Source organism: Cetorhinus maximus, chromosome 8 (genome assembly GCF_964194155.1).
Source record: "Cetorhinus maximus chromosome 8, sCetMax3.hap1.1, whole genome shotgun sequence".
NCBI lineage: Eukaryota > Metazoa > Chordata > Chondrichthyes > Lamniformes > Cetorhinidae > Cetorhinus > Cetorhinus maximus.
In genome coordinates, this window is record NC_135886.1 from 36,082,873 (window position 1) to 36,105,429 (window position 22,557).

The 22,557-nt window shown below is 42.6% G+C and overlaps 1 protein-coding gene across 1 annotated transcript in view; it reads right to left on the reverse strand.

Moving 5' to 3' along the window:
• Positions 1-938: 938 nt before the first annotated feature.
• The window catches only part of LOC144683559 (troponin I, slow skeletal muscle-like), a 41,843-nt gene continuing 20,224 nt past the window's right edge, over positions 939-22,557 (reverse strand). Inside the window, exons 4-8 of the mRNA XM_078546694.1 lie at positions 21,839-21,970; positions 15,203-15,292; positions 6,146-6,322; positions 5,072-5,175; positions 939-1,173 (exon numbers count right to left, since the gene is read on the reverse strand). Of these exons, the coding sequence (XP_078402820.1) occupies positions 1,170-1,173; positions 5,072-5,175; positions 6,146-6,322; positions 15,203-15,292; positions 21,839-21,970 (507 nt within the window). The 3' untranslated portion in view covers positions 939-1,169. The remainder of the gene's footprint in view (positions 1,174-5,071; positions 5,176-6,145; positions 6,323-15,202; positions 15,293-21,838; positions 21,971-22,557) is intronic.

Consider the following 22,557-nt stretch of genomic DNA (forward strand, 5'->3'; position numbering starts at 1 on the left):
TGCCAATCAAGCGGGCTGCTTTGTCCTGGATGGTGTCAAGCACCTTGAGTGTTGTTGGAGCTGCACTTATCCAGGCAAGTGGAGAGTATTTATGAAGACATTGCCAGGAATGGAGAATTTTAGTTCTGAGGAAAGATTGGGTAGGCTGGGGTTCTTTTCTTTGGAACAGAGGAGGTTGAAGGAAGATTCATAAAATTGAGGACCTACATTGGCTGAATAGGAAGGACCATTTCCATCAGCAGAGTGTCAATAACCAGGTGGCATATATTTAAAGTAATTGGTAGAAGGATGAGACGGCAGTGGAGGAATAATTTTTTAAACACAAGAGGGTGGTGAGGGTAGGGTGGTGAGGGTCTGGAACACGCTACCTGACAGGGTGATAGGAACAGAACCATCAACACATTTAGAGAACATGTGCACTTAAGATGCCACAACTTACAGAACATGGATTAGGCTGAATAGCTCTTTTTTTTTTGGCTGGCATACAGACAATGGGCCAAATAGCCACCTTCTGTGCCATAAAGCTTTTTGTGTTTCTATGGAAGACATCGGTGAGAATGATCCCAGCCAAAACAGTACAGGATCATTACTTTTGCTCTTCGAAACAACAAACATCCATTGCTATATGTTTCCTTGTAGCTGTTACTAAACAGTTTGCTGTAATAATGTCTGCTCATATTAATATTTCAAGCTTCTTCATCGTCGTGCATGAATGCTTCCTTGGGTATTTTGCAGGACACGAGCATCCTTGGTTTTGAAGGCAGCTAGGGCTGATGAAATAACAGCAGAGATCCTCTTACTTCAAGCCTTTTACTGCTTTGCATAAAATGTTGCAACAAAAATACTACTAAATATTTTCAAATTTATTACTCTTCCACTAATCATGAGCAGACTATACAAAACAATGGATTTAAAATAAGAGTCTGGTATTTACATCATCCAGGGGCTGTGAATTTAGTTTTATTTTATCTGAATTTACACCAAATGCAGAAAACCAGAACAGTTGATTTGTTAGCTCATTTTCTCATTTTGTCTGTCTTAAAATAATCTTCCTCATTATCTTCTCTCCTGTGCAGATCATGTTTTTTTCAAGCAATTCCAGACATCTTCAAATGCAGTGAAATACAAGCAAATAAAGCTGGAGAAGGTAGGAACTTCTTGAAGCAAAATCATCTGGAAGTTACATATAATTAAGATGTGTGAGAGGAAAAAAAGCTTACTGTGTAATTTTTAATGATCATTATTGTCAAAACATTAAATATAATGGAATGGATTTTAGTGTGGGCCCATTTTTGGTTTCAGAGTTGTTGATGTAGAGGCAATGCATATCCTAACCTAGAGGCTTGAAAATCACGAGACATTGATCTTTAGAGTTCTACAGCCAGCTCGCCCCACTAAAAAATACATTGTGTGCTGCCTCCTTCATATGCTGGAGCTACAGTAGGCAGCAGTGTGGGGTGTAATTAGGAGGGCTATGGGGAGTGGGGAGAACACTTCTAGCTCTCCCTCTCTCGATTGAAATGATTTTTTAAAAATTGCAAGATGCTTATCTGTAGCATGGGCCTCCTGAAGAACCCTGAATAGGGCAGATCTAACAGTTGCCCAGCTCGTTGGTAATTAAATTTGCATAGGGCACCTTCAACTGCCATCAGGCCCAATGCCTATAAATTGGATCTGATAAATATGACAGCGGGACCAACATGGTTACAGGATAACACATTGCTAAATTGATATAGTTTGCACATGTTTTACACCCTGAATGGATATCAATTTCTATTAAGATGGAAATGTTGCTATACTTTAGGTCATAGTAACTTAGTGTGGCTTCTAGTGATAACATATATTCTTAACATCAAGCTGCATTTCTTCAAAGGCAAATAATTCCCATTTTGATGGTCAATAACATAGCATTTCAATAAGTTTTGCAGTTTTACCAACATTTAGTTTTGAAGAGAAAGTAATAAAGAGAAAAAAAAAATATAACAAAAATTCTTGCAATTTTAACTGAAGTGGTACACTTCTCTCTCTCAGTCTATTCCAGTAAAAAAACAATCACTATCTGTATACTTTTTTGCATGGTTACAAACTCCCATTCATACAGTGGGCTGCACAATAAACTGGGGTATTATTGTACTGCTGCAACATTTTGATGGGAATTTCTTTAATTCTTAAATATTGGAAAAAGCATCTTGAAGAATTAGCTTTTTTTATTCATTCATGAGATGTGGTCTTCGCTGGCTGGGCCAGTATTTAATGCCCATCCCTAGTTGCCCTTGAGAAGATGGTGGTGAGCTGCCTTCTTGAACTACTGTAGTCCATGTGGTGTGAGTACACCCACAGTGCTGTTAGGAAGGGAGTTCCAAGATTTTGACCCAGCGACAGTGAAGGAACTGCAATATGTCAGGATGGTGGGTGACTTAGAGTGGAACTCCTAGGCGGTGGTGTTCCCATCTATCTGCTGCTCTTGTCTTTCTGGATGATAGTGGTCATGGGTTTGGAAGCTGCTGTTGAAGGAGCCTTGGTGAATTCCTGAAGTGCATCTTGTAAATGGTACATACTGCCGCTACTGTGCATCAGTGGTGGAGAGAGTGAATGTTTGTGGATGTGGTGCTAATCAAGCGGGCTGCTTTGTCCTGGATGATGTCAAGCTTCTTGAGTGTTGTGGGAGCTGCATTGTGCAATCTTCAGCGAACATCTCCACTTCTGACCTTATGATGGAAGGAAGGTCATTGATGAAGCAGCTGAAAATGGTTGGGCAGAGGACACGACCCTGAGGAACTCCTGTAGTGATGTCCTGGAGCTGAGATGACTGATCTCCAACAACCACAATCATCTTCCTTTGTGTTGGTATGATTCCAACCAGCAGAGAGTTTTCCCCCTGATTCCCATTGACTCCAATTTGGCTAGGGCTACTTGATGATACACTCTGTCAAATGTTGCCTTGATTTCTAGAGCTGTCACTCTCTCCTCACCTCAGGAGTTGAGCTCTTTTGTCAATGTTTGAACCAAGGCTGTAATGAGGTCAGGAGCTGACTGACCCTGGCAGAACCCAAACTGGACGTCAGTGAACAGGTTATTGCTAAGCAAGTGCTGCTTGATAGCACTGTTGATGACCCCTTCCATTACTTTACTGATGATCGAGAGTAGACTGATGGAACGGTAATTGGCTAGGTTGGATTTGTCCTGCTTTTTGTGTACAGGACGTATCTGGGCAATTTTCCACATAGCCGGGTAGACGCCAGTGTTGTAGCTATACTGGAACAGCTTGGCTAGGGGTGCAGCAAATTATGGAGTACAAGTCTTCAGTACTATTGCTGGAATATTGTCAGGGACCAAAGCCTTCAGCCGTTTCTTGATATCATATGGAATGAATCAAATTGGATGAAGACTGGTATCTGTGATGCTGGGGACCTCCGGAGGAGGCTGAGATGGATCATCCACTCGGCACTTCTGGCTGAAGATTGTAGTAAATGCTTCAGCCTTATCATTTGCACTGATCTGCTGGGCTCCTCCATCATTGAGTATGGGGATATTTGCGAGTTGTTTCAGTTTCCATCACCATTCACGACTGGATGTGACAGGACTGCAGAGCTTAGATCTGATCCGTTGGTTGTGGGATCGCTTAGCTCTGTTTATCACTTGCTGCTTATGCTGTTTGGCACACAAGTAGTCTTGTGTTATAGCTTCACCAGGTTGACACCTCATTTTTAGGTATGCCAAGTTCTGCAACTGGCATGCCCTCTTGCACTCTTCACTGAACCAGGGTTGATTCCCTGGCTTGATGGTAATGGTAGAGTTGGGGATATGCCGGGCCATGAGGTTACAGATTGTGTTCGAGTACAATTCTGCTGCATGGAGGCCCAGTCTTGATTTGCTAGATCTGTTTGAAATCTATCTCCATTTAGCACAGTGGTAGTGCCACACAACATGATGGAGGGATCCTCAATGTGAGGCCAGGACTTTGGCTCCACCACGACTGTGCGGTGGTCACTCCTACCGATACTGTCATGGGCAGATGCATCTGCGGCAGGCAGGTTGGTGAGGATGAGGTCAAGTATGTTTTTCCCTCACCACCTGCCATAGACACAGTTTAGCAGCTATGTCCTTTAGGACTCGGCCAGCTCAGTCAGTAATGGTGATGCTGAGCCACTCTTGGTGGTGGACATTGAAGTTCCCCCACCCAGAGTACATTCTGCACCCCTTTCCACCTTCAGTGCTTCCTCCAAGTGGTGTTCAACATGGAGGAGCATTGATTCATCAGCTGATGGAGGGTGGTTGGTGGTAATCAGCAGATTTCCTTGCCCATGTTTGTCCTGATGCCATGAGACTTTATGCGGTCTGGAGTCGATTTTGAGGACTCCCACAGCAACTCCCTCCCGACCGTATACCATTGTGCCCCCACCTCTGCTCAGCCTGTCCTGCCAGTGGGACAGGACATGTCCAAGGATAGTGATGGCGGTGTCTGGGACATTACCTGTAAGGTATGATTTGTGAGTATGACTATGTCAGGCTGCTGTTTGACCAGTCTGTGAGACAACTCTCCCAATTTTGGCACTGGCCCCCAGATGTTACTAAGGAGGACTTTGCATGGTTGATCATGCTGAGATTGCTGTTGTCTCAGGTGCCGAGGTTGATGCCGGGTGGTCTATCCGGTTTTGTTCCTTTTTTTGTGACATTGTAGCAGTTTGTTACAACTGAGTGGCTTACTAAGCCAATTAAGAGTCAACCACATTGCTGTGGGTCTGGAGTCACGTGTAGGCTAGACCAAGTAAGGACAACAGATTTCCTTCCCTAAAGGGCATTTTACAACAATTGACAATGGTTTCATGGTCATCATTAGGCTTAATTCCAGATTTCTATTGAATTCAAATTCCACTATCTGCCATGGCAGGATTTGAACCCGGGTCTCCAGGGAATTACCCTGGGTCTCTGGATCAATAGTCCAGCGATAATGCCACTAAGACATCACCTCCCCCCAGCTTATTGAAAATGTTTGTTTCTGATACCCAGGGTACTGGCTAAGAATGTTATGTATTGTAGAAGAATAATGTGGGGTTCTTCCCATACTTACTGGCCAGCACCAGTTTTAGCAGCATCAAACATTTTCTTTCTGCCTTCCATCCCAGACATCGCCTCCACATTTTTACGCCAATCACTAACTCCAACAGGACGTTCCTAAGGGTTGGAGACAACAGATGTCAGCAGCAGTCATTTATCTACCTGTGTATTCTGAAGATTCATCACTTATAAAGTAAACCTGCAAAATAATTTACTTTATTCTTAACATTCCCATTTTATCTAACCAATCTCAAGTGAGGTACTTCTGTGCTGCTTTTATGCAACATCAGCTTTAAAGTGTGGTGAAATCTATGGCTATAAAAGAGAAAGACTTACATTTACATAGCACCTTCTACAACCTCTGGTTGTCCCAAAGTGCTTTTTAGCCAATTAAGTACCTTTGAAGTGCACTCACTGTTGTAATGTAGGAAAAGGGGCAGCCAATGTGCACACAGCAAACTCCCACAAACAGCAATGTGATCATGACCAGACATCTGTGTTTTTTACTGATATCGATTAGGGAATAAATATTGACCAGGAGACTGAAGATTCTGAATGTTCCTTTACGGCCGACTTTGAGTTGTGTGTTTGGATTTCATAAGCCGAGCCATATGATGTCCATCAATTCACAAAAAGAAGACAACTAAATGATTCAGACATGAAACATAAGCAACCTGAAATGATAATGTGCTAAATTATCACAAATAACGCTCAGGACCTTTTTCACTAAACATCTCTTGTATAATCATTTCTTTTTCAAAATCTATCATTTATGGTTGTCGATGTGCTAAAAGTCACTTCTCTCCAGCATTAAATCTATGGAATCAGAGGGCTTCAAAATTAAATTCTAGTATCGACAGTTCACACTTTAAGCTTCCCCTTGTGGATGGCTTTGCCAATTTGGACCAGAGCATCTAGGCTACAGAAGAAGAAAATTGGTAATTAAAGTGTTCCATTCACAACATTCAAGCACGGGTAATGATGAAAGGGCAAAAATATTGATGTATATTATACACTGAGCTGTTTTTTGAAGCTGGAATCTAAGGTGCTTGGCTAGCAGACAGATAGGGTTTTCTCGCTCTCATACCTTTTCTGAATCTTCCTTTTTGACCGACTTCAGGTTAGCTCGGAGATCCATGGATACTTTGTGTTTGGATCCCAGCAAGGCCCGCAGCATAGCGTCAGCAGAGACACGGACCCGGCGGAGAGTCGGACGCTTGAACTTCCCTCTGAGATCAAAAACTTTCAGATTCAAGTCTTGAATCTTAAAAGGTCAGAGATAGAAACAATAAAAGTAAAAGCTGCCTAAAACACAAGCCACAAAATTAATGCACTAGACAGTCATACAATAATTGCCTTGTTTTTGTGACAGGCATTACTCTCAGCCTTGTTAACCAACATGGCTTAACTTTGATAGTAGCTGAATTGATGGGCTCAATTTAATGGAAAGGCAGATTCTGAGCAGGGGAGAAGGGGCAATAGCGTACGTGAAACTCGGAAGATATTTGGGTGCATGGGAATGTCCAATTTCAATATGGACATCTCATTATCAGTTTACATGGATTTTCTGTGTCCAATGCACACAAGTGGATGTGATATGAACTTGCATGGTGCAATCTCAACTCAGCTATGTAAAGGGCCAATTCAAGGGTGGAACTTGGAGCATTGAGAGAGTTTTGAAAGAGCTGTAAATGCTAGAACATGGAGTCAGGATTTTCAAAAGCAGCACCCCATTTTAACAATGCCTCACTTAATGCGCTGCTGGGTACAGTAAGGAGCAGGGAGGAGATAATGTTCCCCAGAAGTGGGTAGAAGAAACCTGCTGCTACTGTCATAACTCACTGGGGATAGTGCGCTGTAACATCAAGTCCCGTTGTTCCCTGAGCCATGCCAAATGTGAAAAGTTTGATCAAACCGCCAGATTGCCCCAATTCTACCTAACTGTTTAATTTAGGTTAACAGAATATGGGCACCAGGTTTGTAACCTTAATAAGTAAATAACTGTTTATTGAACAAATTGTCTTTAACCAATGGCAAAAGAAAGAAATATGAACTCCTAATTTTTAACTCTATATCTTAAACCCCTATACACACACATACAATACACATAAGACACACAAAAACATGGATTTTAAGGGTGGGATAAAACAGTTCAATAGCATCAGTTCTGGAGTACAGGATTCGATGGGTTGATTTTGATCAATGTCTTTCAAATTCCTTTCAGTTCTTGTTGAAAGCACTTTCAGCATTTAGTTCACTGGTTGAGCACTTGCCTTTCAATGTCCCTAACAGTGATTTTTCCCTTTGCCTCTTGACAGGGGTTTTCAGAAAGCAGGTTATAGGGATATGAGAAGAAAAAGCCAGCTAGCTGCTATTGTGGAATTACTGGAATCTTCCACACACAGGAGCAAGAGATTTTGGGTCATTTTCCTTTCAGGCTAGGAGCTATTCTGCTACACTGCCCTCACATAAAACCTGGTCACCTGGTCATAAGCCAATTAAAACATTGTCAGGCAGCTCCCTTGGTCCAGGACTCGTTTCCAGTACCATCCTGTCTTTCATGGCACATTGTGTTCCAGGACTGCAATATTGTATAAATCTCTCAATCCTGTTCCAGTGGACATGTCTCTCAAACTACAGCCACTGTAATCCTAATCCACAGTCCAACATAGAATAAAAAGATATGTTCTTTACAACAGTCCAACAGAAATAAAAAGATACGATCCTTAAGGCCTCCAGCCTTAAAAGAGATGAAACGCCACTTCAAAATGCGTTTCGTCACAAGAGTATGTGACACATGGACACGAGACTTACTTTCATTCATCCTTTCTCCCCCTCATAAAATCTGATACAATCTTCAGCATTTCTTACCCCTTTAACTTATTTTAGTATTTTACACCTGGGACAATGCATCTGCGATCATGTTATCTTTACCAGCAATGTGAACAATCTTTACATTGGTTGAAACAATAGACTCCATCTAAAGAGTCTCACATTTCGAGTTTTAAACATTTCAATGTATGCCAGCGGATTATGGTCAATGTAGATTAGTGTTTCTTTGTTATCGTATCAGACATAAACTTCTAAGTGTTGAAGAGACAACAACAATGCTAGAGTTTCTTTTTCTACTGTAGAGTACTTCCTCTGATACTGATTTAGTTTTTTGGAAAAGTACCCCGCCAGCTTCTCTATCCCTAATTTATCTTCTTGTAATCGGACAGCACCTACCCCCAAGTCACCAGTATCATTACCATTTTAAAAGGTTTGGTAAAGTCAGGGGCAGCCAACACTGGTTCATTTATTAAGATTGCCTTCAGCTTTTCAAAGGCTGCTTGGCATTCTGCTGACCATGCCACTTTTGCCTGTTTTCTTAACAAATTGGTGAGAGGCACAGCTATGGTGCTGAAGTTAGGCACAAACTTCCTATAAAACCCACATATATTCTCAAAAATCTCATGATTTTGCATTTGGTTTTAGGAATGGGAAATCCTATTAGAGTATTCACTTTTGCTGTTCTTGGCAACACTTGCCCTTGTCCTACAATTTGACCTAGGTAAGTTACCCTTGCTTTTGCAAATTCGCTTTCGGCCAGATTTATGACCAAGCCAGCCAACTGCAATTGCTTAACCAGGTCCTCTAATTGCTTTGTATGTTCTTCCCATGTGTCACTATATATTATGACATCGTCTAAATAAACCACACAGTTAGGTACTTCAGCTACGACTTGATTCATAAGTCTCTGAAATGTAGCTGGGGCGTTTTTAAACCCAAACGGCATGAGTAGACATTGATACAACCTACTTGGTGTAACAAAGGTGGATATTTCTTTAGCCCTTGATGTTATTGTCACTTGCCAGTACCCCTTCAAGAGATAAATTTTAGAAAGAAACGAGGCACTGCCAACCCTATCAATGCAACCTTCTAACCGAGGAACTGTCCTCGTTACTACATTCGCTTTCCTGTAGTCTATACAAAATCTAATGGATCCATCTGGCTTAGGAGCCAATACTACCGGTGAACTCTAGCCACTTTGCCCAGGCCAAATCAATTGATTATCCAGCAGATATTGGATCCCTGTTTCTAACTGAGCTTGTTTTTTCCGGGCTCAACCAATAATGATGTTGTTTTATCGGCACTGAGTCTCTCCTTTGTCCATGTCATGTTTAGCTAATGTAGTACAAATTCCCTTATACTTCCTAAGTAACCGTATTAGATCTTTCCTTGGTCCTTCCTCTAAATATGAGAACACAGTGCCTAACTGCCCCAGTATTGTCATATTGGCTAGTCGAATTGTAGGAGGCTCGCTTTGGGCGCTGTCTACTCCTCCTTCTACCTTGCCTGTCTTTGTCATCCTCCACTACTCCTACCACCAGGCACACTTGCTCTGTCTTAACATCTTCTCTGCGATGATTTTGCTTCAATATGTTTGTGACACAACTGTTCCTTCTTCTTATGCTCAGGAGTATCTATCAGATCAGTATCTACCTGACTGAATGGTTCTTCAAAAACTGGTATGGGTGTTAAAGGTATTAAATGTTTGATTACATGTTGAGGTTTACGTACTACCCGACATGTATGACACATTTTACAAAATTGTACCAAGTCCTTATGAAGCCTCGACCAAGTAAAATGTCTGTTTATTGATGCTTGGTTTTTCCATATTCCTACATGTCCTTCCATAGGGATTTCATGTGCTACTCACAATATGTCCTTACGATATTTGGGTGGTACCACTATCTGATGAACAACCATCCATTCCTCATCCACAGGTCTGTGAGAGTGTCTCCACTTCCTCATCAGAACTCCGTTTTTTTTAACGTAACAGCACTCCGGAACTCCTTCCACCTCAGCTTCAGTGTGAGCTGACTGTGCTAACTTGTTTAATTCTGGATCTGCTTTCTGAGCCTCAATTAATGAAGACCTGCCAAACACTTTCTTTGAATTCTCCTCATCCTTAAAGAAAGTTTCGGCTACTCTAACATCTGCTCGTGGTATTCCTTTGACCTCTGGTGATGGACTTTGTTCAGCCATTGCTCTGGTCATCACACACGATGGAAAAATACCAGGAACTTGTTCTTGTAACTGTTCCGTCTCTTTAGCCTCTTTCGGCTTTCCATAATTATGGGTGGAGCTTTAGCCTTCACTCCGACCAAATCATTCCCCAAGAGTAAATCAACTCCATGCTCGGGTAATTTCTTAACCACTTCTACAACCACCGATCCAGTCAACAAATCACACTCCAATTGCACTTTGTACAATGGAACCGGGATATACTCTCCACTTATCCCGTTTACCAATACTTTAGCTTTCATTGAACTCTTTGGAGGGAAAACTAGGCCCCTCTCCAGCAAAATAGTTTGACTATCTCCTGTGTCCCTTAATATAGTTATGGGTTTAGCTGCATCATTTGATGAAAAAGGGGTTATCTTTCCTTTAGACAAAAACCCTTTATATCTCTCATCTACCTTATTCACTTCACCTGCATTCACAGCAGTGGTTACCTCCAGTCCCTTATTTGTAGTTAAAGCTACAATTTGGTCTGTGACATTTTCTTTTTGAGTTCCCTTTTCAGACTCATTCTTATGAACTCCAATAAGTTCCATGGGCTTCCCTCATCTTCCAGCATTCTGAACGAATGTGTTCCACTTTATCACAATGGAAACACTTAGGCCTTCGAGTTTCACCTCCACCCTCCGTACCTTCCTTCCTGATCTGGGGAGGAGATCTCAAGGTATTCCCAGCTATCCATTCCTTACCCTGGCTACTTGCCTTCCTTTCACTCTCCCACTTTCTATCCTTTTCAAATTTATTGGGGTGATGGAAAAAAGGTTTAGTTTTATGGATCAGCTCATAATCGTCAGTTATTACTGCTGCCTGTCTAGCAGCGGCAACCCTTTGGCCTTCAACATGGATTCTTATTACGGAAGGTAGGGAGTTTTTAAATTCTTCAAAGAGAATGGTCTCTCTGAGAACGTCATAGGTAGTTTCAACTCCTAATGCTCTTTTCCACCTGTCAAAACCACTTTGCTTAATCCTTTCAAATACAATGTAAGTTTGCTCAGGCCATTCCCATAAATTTCAAAACGTTTGTCTGTATGTTTCAGGGACCAACTCATATGCACTCCAAATGGCCTTTTTCACCACATCATAATACCTAGAGACCCCCTCTGACAATGAAGCATACATTTCCTGTGCTTTACCTGTCAATTTGCTTTGCATGGGCAATGCCCAGTTTTCCTTTGGCCAGTTCAACTGTCTAGCTATCTTCTCAAATGAAATAAAGAATGCTTCAACATCCCTTACCTAAATTTTGGAAGAGGCTGTGCAAATTTAAACATCTTCCCACTGGGTTCTGATCTGGAAATAAGTCCTGCCTCACCCATTGGTGTTTCTTTTTAACTGTCAGCATTTTAAGCTGGAATCCTCTCTCTTTTTCTCCTTCCTCCTTTTCTAACTTTGCCATTTCTAACTCCCTTTGAAATGTCCATTCTCTTTCCTTTTCTGCCTGTTCGCTTTGGAATGCTCTCTCTCTCTTTCCTTTTCTTTTTCTTTCTCTGCCCTTTTTCTGCTGCCTCCAATTCTATTTTCTTTCATTTGCAACTGGATTTGAGCCCATTCCAATGAACCAACCCCTGGAGAACTTGGTCTCTCGGATATTCCTTCCAATTTCAAGTGCTGTGCCATCTCTTCGATTATCTCTGCCTTCCTAGCTTTGGCAGGCAATACCACTCCTATTTTACTTGCCAATTCAATTAACTTGACTTTTGGGATCCCTTGTAAAATCGTCAGGGACACCTCTTCCACTTGCAGGAAAGCTTTAGCAGATTCCAGCGCCATCTTATTTTTGACAATACAAACGTGGTGTTTCCTTTTACCTTTTGGTACTTACAAAATCTACACCCAAATTGTCATTGTCTTTTGTTCCAAAATATCCCAGATGAGCCTCCAAACTTTGTCATGACTCACTGGGGATAGTGCGCTGTAATATCAAGCCCCGCTGTTCCCCGAGCCACGGCAATTGTGAAAAGGTTGACCAAACCGCCAGATTGCCCCAATTCTATTTAACTGTTTAATTTAGGTTAACAAAATACGAGCACCAGGTTTGTAAACTTAAGTAAATATCTGTTTATTGAACAAACTGTCATTAACCAGTGGCAAAAGAAAAAAAAATATGAACTGCTAATTTCTGTTTCCTAACTTTATCCTTCATAAATCCCTATACACACAAAGACATAGGGCAGGTTTCTCCGGTCGGCGAGTGGGGGTGGGGCCTGCTCACTGATGTGTAAAGTGACACGGGGATACGTTGGGCATGCGTCCTGACGCCACCCCATGTCATTTAGATTTTCAGTTTGGCCTATTAAGGCCATTAAAAAAAACTAATTAACATGATTGATGGACCTGTCTGTCCAAACTTAAGGTTGGCGGGCAAGCCGGGAGCCCCGGTGGGCTTCGGAAAAAACATGAAACCTTATCCACGGGTGGGATGAGGTTTTATGAGGGTATTTTCATTTTTATTAAATGTTTAAGTAAAAGTTATGGACATATCCCAACTCATGTGACAATGTCACATGAGGGGACATGGCAGGGAAATTTTTTAATCACCTTTGCTGAAAATTTTAAATTGGAGCCGATCTCTCTGAGGCAGCACTTTGCCTCAAGGAAGTCTGTGCACTCTTTTTTGTGGATGTGTGAAAGAGCACACTCCCGGCTGAGGGAATCCCCCCCCCCCCCCCCCCACCACCCAACCGCCCGGCCCGCACAGCTTCCTGATGGATGTCATGCTGGGTTGGCCTTAATTGGCCTGCCCAAGTAAAATGGCGGCATGCCCCCAGTTGGGGGCACCAACCGGAAGCCTGCCCATGCCAGCTCCCGCACTTCTCCCCCGACAGGGGGAAAACGTTGCCCATAGATTTTAAGGATGTGATAAAACAATTCAATAGCACCAATTCCGGAGTACAGGGTTCATTGGGTTGATTTTGATCGATGTCTTCCAAATTCTTTTCAGTTCTTGTTGATGATATGAGGTGGTCTTCCAGCACTTTCAGTATTTAGTTCACTGGTACAGCACTTGCATTTCAAGGTCTCCAACAGTGATTTTTCCCTTTGCCTCTTGACAGGGGTTTTCAGAGAGAAAGTAGGTTATAGAGGTATGAGGAGGAAAAAACCAGCTAGCTATTATTGTGGAATTACTGGAATCTTCCACACACAGGAGCAAGAGGGTTTAGGTCTTTTCCCTTTCAGGCTAGGAGCTATTCTGCTGCACTGCCCTCACACAAAACCTGGTCACCTGGTCAGGAGCCAATTAAAATGTTGTCAGGCAGCTCCCTTGGTGCAGGACTCCCTTCCAGCACCATCCTGTCTTTCATGGCACATTCCATTCCAGGACTACAACATTGTATATATCTTTCATCCTGTTCCAGTGGACATGTCTTTCAAACTGCAGCCACTATAATCCTAATCCACAGTCCAACATAAAATAAAAAGATGTGTTCTTTACAACAGTCCAACAGAAATAAAAAGATATGTCCCTTATACTATCACTAAGAAGGTCTGGTTAGAGATGGTTGAAGAGTTCATTGACAGGGAGTATGGTGCCCCACAGATCCAGTGTAGGAAGTGATTCAATAATCCAACCAGGTCCGGAAAGGTAAGTACAGTTTTAAATTTGCCTACATCCTGTAATGTACCCTCTCCCCTCTGCCTTGTCAGGCATGCACCATCACATCACTCCTCACAGTGACTTAAGTTTCAAAACAAACTATAATTTATAGTCAATGCGCTTCCTCCTGTCCTCATTTACCTATTTACCACTGTCACTCACCCCAATCCTTATCTGATGTGATGCCATCTCAGTAAGATCATCTGATTGTAAACACATGTGAATTGTATGCTGATGGCAGTCATGATGCATCTGCCTGATAGTCACTCTCACTAAATGTATTGTATCCATTGAGTCAACAAAAAGCCTACAGACACTCATAAATCTGATATTCTCCCTTACAGGAGAAGCAAGCACAAAATACAAGAGAGAGAGAGACAACTAGAAGTGGCCGGCCACAGATCGTGCAGCTATGTCTGCAGAGGAAGAGATGGCAGATATCAGTGGAATGTATCTGTGTTGTGTCCCTGACCACCAATGAATAAGAGATTGGGACTCCGCACTGTACATGGTGCAGATAGTGCACTCCACACATAATGACAACATCAAATACCTCCAGCCCACATCTTATACAAGGTTCAGTCATGTTGACCAGACTTTAGCACTAAGTTAAGTACAGTTATCTTAATTATATTAAGTAGCACCATTTTTACATTGCCAATACTAACTCACTTCTGTGCCTTCTCTCCTCTGGGGTCATCACATGAAGAACAATATGTCTATAGAGAAGCTGATTTGTTTTGAGGATGCATCATTAGAGAGCACATGCTTACTAGGTATCAGCACAGATACGAGCACTTTGGTGGGTCTAAGTCTTAATTGGATTTTCATCTGGTGAGTCACATAAAACAAATGAGCATTAGCAGAGATTAGTGACAGGGACAACTGTGGAGTGTTTGTGTTGGAGAGTGCAATCCTCTCCAAATGCTGCTCAGCTAGACCATGATGCTGAATCCCAGGGGCCACTGTTGAAAATGATAATCAGAGAGGGACAGCAGTAAATTTGTGAGGTATTGGCAATTGTGCTATGTAAACAGCCCACAATAGCGGATAGAATGGAAGAGTTCAGCTCAAGTATTTATGGCTTGATGTCATAGGCTATTGCCTTCCATGGATAGAGAAGTCTTTTCCCTGAGCTTCAATCATAACAATTCAATCAGTCCATGCAGACCCTATGTCCATGAACATAATGGATGCCAGTATGTCTGCCAGCTTAGACAGGATAACAGATATCTTAGCCACAGAGTGGTAGCAGTGATGTGCTCAGTGGCCCATGTGAGGGATAATGAAAAAAGGGGATGTGGAAAGGGGAACTCCATTCAAAAGTGCTCCCACAATTCACCCGCTGTACCCTCCCCCAGCATGGTTATCCTGGAGGAATAAGTCTCATGAGCTCTCAGCCATCTCTAGACAGGAAGCTTAGCTGCAGTAGTGCTCTTCATTTGATGGAAGGAGGAGCTAAGACACCTTCTGATTACATACCTCTCTCGTATTGTGTATCACTTTGGCTTCAATGTCATATCGCTCCTCATCCACTACGTTCACCTTCTCATGGAGTTCCTGGCAGAGTTCCTTAAGTTTTGAAGACGATAAATTTGTTTTTGTTACAAAATGTAATAGATAAATGTATTAAAAGTCATTAACTGTCTAACAAATCCCGTTTTCCATTTAATTCCGTTTTTAATTAAATGTTTTCACTGATAACAAAAAAATCCCAATTTATGTGTGGAAACTGCTCACTGGATGAGTAAAGCATGTGATGACCTTGGTGATGTAAACAATCTGTGGCATGTCCTGTGTATTGTCAAAATGGTGATCCCTGTTCTTAAACACTACTTTCAAAGGAATATTGAAAATACAAAACAATATGAATAAGAATGCTGCTAATCATTTGTGTCTTTGATTCTTTTCTATGATGTATGTCTGATCAAAGATATCTCCTCAAACATCAATGAAACAAATAACTCCTGACTCCCCAAAGCCTGACCACCATTCAAGGACATAAGTGTGATGGAAAAGCTTCCATTTGTCTGGATGAGTGCAGCTCCAACAACATGCAAGAAGCTTGACACCACCAAAGGCAAAGCAACCTGCTTGATTGGCACCCTGTCCGCCACCTTAAGCATTTACTGGCATATGGTGGTAGCAGTGTGTACCATATACAGGATGCACTGCAGCAACTCACTAAGTCTCAATTGACACCACCTTCCAACCTGTGACATCTACCACCTAGAAAGACAAGGACAGCAGACACGTAGGAACACCTCCACCCTCAGGTTACTCTCCATGTGACTCAATGATTGCATCACTGAAAGCTATTAATAAGCCATTGTTTCAAATTTGCTGCATCTGAATAATTTACTAATAAATACAGTGATTTGTGAAAGTAATCTATATTTCTTCAGGTTCACTATTCGTACCAGCATGGATGTTGTTGGCAACTAACTTTTACAAACCTTAACGAGCGGACTCTGTGAATGAATAGCTTCCCTTTACATCCAGAAAAATATATACTTCACGTTAATAGCCACACTACCAGATAAGCAGGGGAACAAACATTACTTTAAGTTAGTCTAGATACTGTAGCACCAGTTAAATTGTTATCAATTACAACAGGCGTGATGTGAAATGACCCAGTTACATAATAAATCTCAGCTGTATATCTATCACTCCCTTTTAGATGCCAACACCAATAGTCTGTCATTTTTAGTATCACACAAATGGCAAATAGAGAATAATGGACCATTCCCAATTGGGAAATTTAATTTGATTTATGTTCGAGAAGTACTTGTGTATTCATCCTGACATTCAAGCAGGTTCAGATTATTTCAACCATGACCTGCACGGAGGTATACAGTAAAGGAGGCTTATGCATATTAATGAACTAAAGTCCCATCACATTCATTTGTTTGATTTTTTTAAATACTCCATTCAATAAAATAGATCAGTGAATAATATTCCTCATGATCATTATTAATTCGTATAAAGTACACCACTACTTTCATAATGAAGAACAAACCACTATCTCGCTGTAACAAAAAACTAAATTTACCTCACTGTAAGTCAAAATCAGTAAGTACAATCATTGTGACTGCAACATGGAGTTTATGTAAATGCTGTTAAGACATCCAAAAGCAATTATATTTTGATGGCACTAACTGATCAAGTATACTCACAAACATCCTCATGTCATGCAATAAATGCTTTTTAACATTTGTTGCAGAAACTGCTCTGTAATTTTAGGTGAACTCAAGAAGAAAAAGGCCTGGAGACCGCATGATGTTACAGTCTCTGGTACTGAAGGCATAGGTGTTGCTGCACTTTCTGCTGCTGCTGTTGTGTGCAGCACTTAATGATTAAATAGGGAGACCAACATGGCTGCCTTACCATGTGGCTTCTCATTGAAGATCGGAATGATGTGCGGTGACGCCAGGACACACACCTGATATCACAGTGCATCATTTTATGCGTTGGCGAGGGGGGACCGCCCTGTACATGCCGACAGATGATTCAAGCCATTAATTCTATTTCTCTCTCCACAAATGCTGCCAGACCTGCAAACTTTGGATGGTTCTGACTGGGTTACACCTATAGTTGCCCAGTAAAAGTTAGAAGAATTAAAACCTCTGCTAACTTCTGCATATCTATTGCACAGACCAATACCGAACACCCACAGGATTCCCCCCACTCCCACAAACCCCAAAAGGACTCCCCCCAGCTCTCCCAATGGGACTCCTCCACCCCACAATACCTCAGGAGTGCCTCTCCACACCCGACACCAACCCCACGGGACCCTCCCACCCCCATAAGGACTCCTCCCCTCCCACAAGCACCAGGCCCAACTCTCATTCCCTCCCAATCCCCCTGGCCTGACATGCTCCCGAGACCCAACACCACCTTCCCATGCCTGATCTGACACCTCCTCTGAGGCCCGATCCCCCACCGTCAGCCCACCACCGCACCCTCCCCCCCCACCCCACCAACCAAGGCCTGATCTGACTGCCCCCTGACCTGAGGCTTAACACCCCTTCAAAATACTGACCAGACTGGACCACCAGAGGCTCTACAGCCCCCCTGAGGCCCAATATCTCTGTCTCTGAGGCCTAACTCCCCACCCCCAAGGCCCGACACCCACCTGAGGCCTGACCCCCTAGCCCCACCGAGGCCCGACCCCCTAGCCCCACCAAGGCCCGACCCCCTAGTCCCGCCAAGGCCCAGTCTCCCATTCACTGTGGCCCGACCACCCCCCACCTCGCACTCCAGATTCCTGACGCCAACCCCCAAGGGCCAACCCCTCCCACCCCCGACACCCCCAACCCCCAAATCCTATTCAATTACCTGATACACTTTCCTTCTCCCTGGCCTGTCAAGGACCTTTAAATTTCACTGGATCATTAAACTTACCTGCTTTACGGCAGTTGGTGCCGTAAAGAGGGCGGCATGGCTTCCTTCCTTTCAACAGAGCTGCTCTTTAATGCTAGACCTCAGGAGTGCTGCTGTACTACTCTGACCTCACCCGGCCTGAGTCGGAAGGTCGGGCGAGACAGGATTTCAAGTAAGAAACTGGGACTGGAGTGGCAATCTGACACTGATTGCCATTCCGAGGAAGTTCAGGCCCATTAACTCTGTTTCTATCTCCAGATGCTGCCAGGCCCACTGAGTATTTCTATTCTATTATTAAAGCAACATCGAAATATTTTACCACGCCAATTACACAGCTCAGCGACTAACCTGTCAGAGTCTGGCAGGGGCGTAGGAATCAATCTCTGCATCCGAATGGATTGGCATAAAATGCAGCCGAAATTGTGCATCAACACTCAGATCAGGCCCCAGGCAGCTCATTGGTGAAAAATGATTGTGGGCCATTAGAAGTTTAAATTGGAAGGGTGGGGGTGGCAGGTTGAGGTTGGGGATGGCGACAGCGATCAGGAAGGATAGGTGATCAAGGGAGAGAGCAACGATGATTGGGAGGGAAGGTAGTGATCTATGACATCAGGGTCATGGGGGTTAGAGGCCAGGATCGGGGGTGCAGGGATTGTGGGGTGGAGTGGGGAATGGTTGGGCGGTGGGTGGGGGGGGAATGAGGAATGGTGGAAGGATGACTGGTAATGACCTGTGCGCTTTGAATGTGAAGTTGTGAGGAGCACTCCTGCTCCTCCTAGCTCCACACACAGTTAATTATATTTTAAAACCTTCCCTTTTTATTTGCAGCCCAATATCCGGTCCCCTTAAGGTATCACTACTGGCTATCCCAGTGCAAACCAACCTTATAGTGGGAGGTGGGGTCTCAAGCAGCGATTTCAGGCATGGACTCTGGATAGCAATTCTTTCTTTTTTGTCTTAACCAATATGGCAGGTGGCACATTTCCAGCTCAGAATGAACATGTGCTTTCTGCCTGCCATAATGGAGCCTTCAGGTAGCCTGTAAGCCTCTCAAAGATGGAAGCTACAGGGTCAAAATTCAAACCGAAGTGTCAAATCATGGAATGTAGTCAAAATAATACTCCACTTCCTTCTGTGGGCAAGTACTGGAGGAATACACATTTGTCTTGTGAGAATAGGAAGTTTTGATGACTGTAAATTTATAGGATTCTATATATAGGATAGCAACAAAAAAATTCATCTGTAGTAGTAGGAGTGACATCTTTCTCTGGATTCAGTTTCAGATTGGGCTAATGACCAGTGAATGAGCTTCTCTAGTTACAATTGTAAGACGACCAGGACATATTCTTGCAATGTGCAGCGAGGGAATTAGGCCTATCCTCACCTTTATATTTTCTGGAACTAAATATGGCCTAGATTTGGCAGTTGTCGTGACAGCGAAATTGTCAGAATTCGCTGTCCCTACTTGTGAGGCTGACAGCAACTTCTGTCATCTGTACATTGTAATTAAACTCAGAAATCCAGAGATTCCCCATTCCTCTACTGGGTGCTGTGTTAACACCCAGACAGATGGAAATCAATTAGAAATCACTGAATTGAAGTGACTTTTTACTTCTTAAACTATCTTCTTGTTGTAAACACCCTCAAAAAAAATTAAGCATTGTTGAGTGAAATATAATTGTGTTTTTAATGACATACAAAATCATAATTAATGTTGAACAGCTTCTCTGGCCCTGCAAAACTAGTTTTATCTTTGTGAAATGGCAAATTTCTCCATTCAATGATAAAAATTCCACAGATCGTTAAAGTAATAAAAGCTATTTTTTAAAGTTCATGATACTTCTAACTCAATATTGTGTAAATGGCCTGATCGTTATTTCACTCTTTATAAAATTATAAAAACCGAATGTTAAAACCTTTTGGTTTGCTGCCTGTGAGATTTCTTCAATGTATTTGGCAGCTTAGCCTATTTGATAACATAACTGTTGCTGGACACCAGAGATCCCTTGTACATGGTGCCTGAATAAAACTAGTATTGAGAAAGGTAAAATCCATGTCACAGAGTTCATTGGATCTTTGTGGGCAGCTTTCTTCAAGGTGAGTGGTGAGCACTGTCATTTCAACACTGACTGCAAAATCAAGACGTGTTCCACCCACCCCACCCCAATAGATTAATCAGCCTGCCAAGGAAGTAAATTATGTTATTTGCCAATCAACCTGAAGTATTCCTGATTTAGGACAATCCTAGTCTATTCCCATTGTTCATTTTCTGGTAATTAATATAAATAATAAAGGGTGGAACAGCCACGAGGCTTAAATTCCTCCTACAATGTTAACACAAACATTTCTTCAAACAAGTCACTGGCAACATTAAATAACACAGGAGGAACATAAAGCCCATATGTCATTTTTGTCATAACTAGTAGCAGGATTAATGATGCCATAGTAATTTCTATAGGAGTTAATAGACCATTAAGACATAATTACAGGTTAGTGTTATTTGTAAAGTATCTCAAAAGTGTTTTAAAAAGGATTTTGTTTTTGATTTCTTAACTCAACAACTTGCGTTTATACGACACCTTAAATCTGGTGGAAGATGCCAGGCTTTTTATAAGAGCCACAACAGGAAAAAAAGTGCCATTGAGCTAAATGAAAATGAGACATTAGGGCAAGAATTTCTCTGCCAGCTGCTGAACCATTGTCAGGTTCAAATGGGAGTCAGAAGCCTGCACCATTTGGGAAACAGTCACTCACTGTGATTTTCCCCAGGTCAACCAATTAATGGCCAGAGGATGGGATTGAAGTCCAATTAATAATGGTGGGTGAGCTCTCAAAGCTGGAGGACTAATGAGAGGCCCTCCAGTTTGAAAGAAGCAGCAGGATCTAATGGAATGTAAATGAGAGAGAGAGAGATAGAGATAGAGCGCTTCAAAATGGAGGCACTCTCTCTTCAACTCTTTTACAGTTTAAGTAAAAAGTGGCCTTTGCTGCCAACTCCTCAACAGGGCAGCCTGTGCTGCACCCAGGCAGGCGGGGAGGATGTCTAAGTCTCCCTGGAGTGCTGGGCCCCTGGTCTGCTGCTGGGAGGTCACCTCTAGGCAACTAAACTGGTCCCTGCCACCTGCGAGAACCTGGAGGCCGACCGTAAAATGCCACTTGGCATCCTTTAATTGGCCTTAAGTAGCCCCTAATGAGCCAGACCTGCTGCCAGCGGCAGATGGGCAAGGTAGCTCTGTGGTGCCCCATCCTGCCTCCACAAAAATGGAGCCATGTAAATGGCACATAATTTTTAGCGCTTGCCCGTCTCCGCTCCCAACCTTGGTGGGGTGTAAAAGTCATTCCCTAGGACAAGCGATGAATGCTTCATCAAAGTGTATGTTTCAAGGCGCACCTTAAAGGGGAAGAAGAAGCTGGAGAGGTTTAAAAAGGGAATTCCTGAGCTTAGGGCCTAAACAGCAGAAGGCGTAGATGCTAGTGCTGAGATGGAGGAATTTGGAGATGTGGAAGAGGCGAGAATAGGGGTAACAAAGTTTTCAAAGACCTTCGTCCAAACTGTTGACAAGTCAGCAGCTCCTTCACGCTACCAGAATGTGAACCCATATCCCTGTTTCTGCATTGGGGACAAGGTCCTGGCATTTTCAGCTTTGTGGATTTAAACAAAAAGTCATGATGAGGTAAAAATCATGTTTTATAATAAAAGAATGAAGTGAATGTTTTCCATTGGTAAATATTTACCTGCAGCTGAGTAAAGGACAGGCCAGCTATTCTTATATATGGGACTCGTTCGCCAAGAAATCTTCCTTTTTCTTCATTTTTCTCTGTTGTTTCTTGGATTAATTCTTCTGTTGCTTTAGCCAGCAACAAACTCTAGAGGCCAAATTGTAGATTTGTTGAAGCCTTGCCATGCCTTAAACGTTAAATCCTTATTTTAATAACTACATATATTAAGGTAACATTACACAGAGAATGCCCAGTGACAGGACAGTTACTGTTTTATCTGGGAATAAGTGCACCAATTGGTGCAAAAGCAGTGTAATTCCATTGTAACAGACTGGAATTTGGGTGTAAGTCAGATACACCAATATTACTCTTATTTTAAACTACATTCTAAATTCCAATGGATTGGTTGCTGGCAGAATATGCGTCCTGAGTGGGGCATTTATGCAATTGTCAAGGGCAATGAGAGTCAAAGGTCGTGTCACAGAGATTCCACCATTTGCAGCTGGCTTAAGATAAGCCTATAAAAAGGAGTGATAACGTGAGATCTAAGAAACGAGGACTGGCTTCTGGAAGGGTCACTGATAAATTCAACTTTCCCCTCTGATTCCATCAGTACATTGGTGCAGTCATTAGATGCCAGCCTGCATGGTAAAGGGGTGTTAGGTTTCAAGGAAGTGACACTCACTGCCACCGATACCTCTTTGCACAAAGCGAAAGCCACGTTCTTGGCAGGT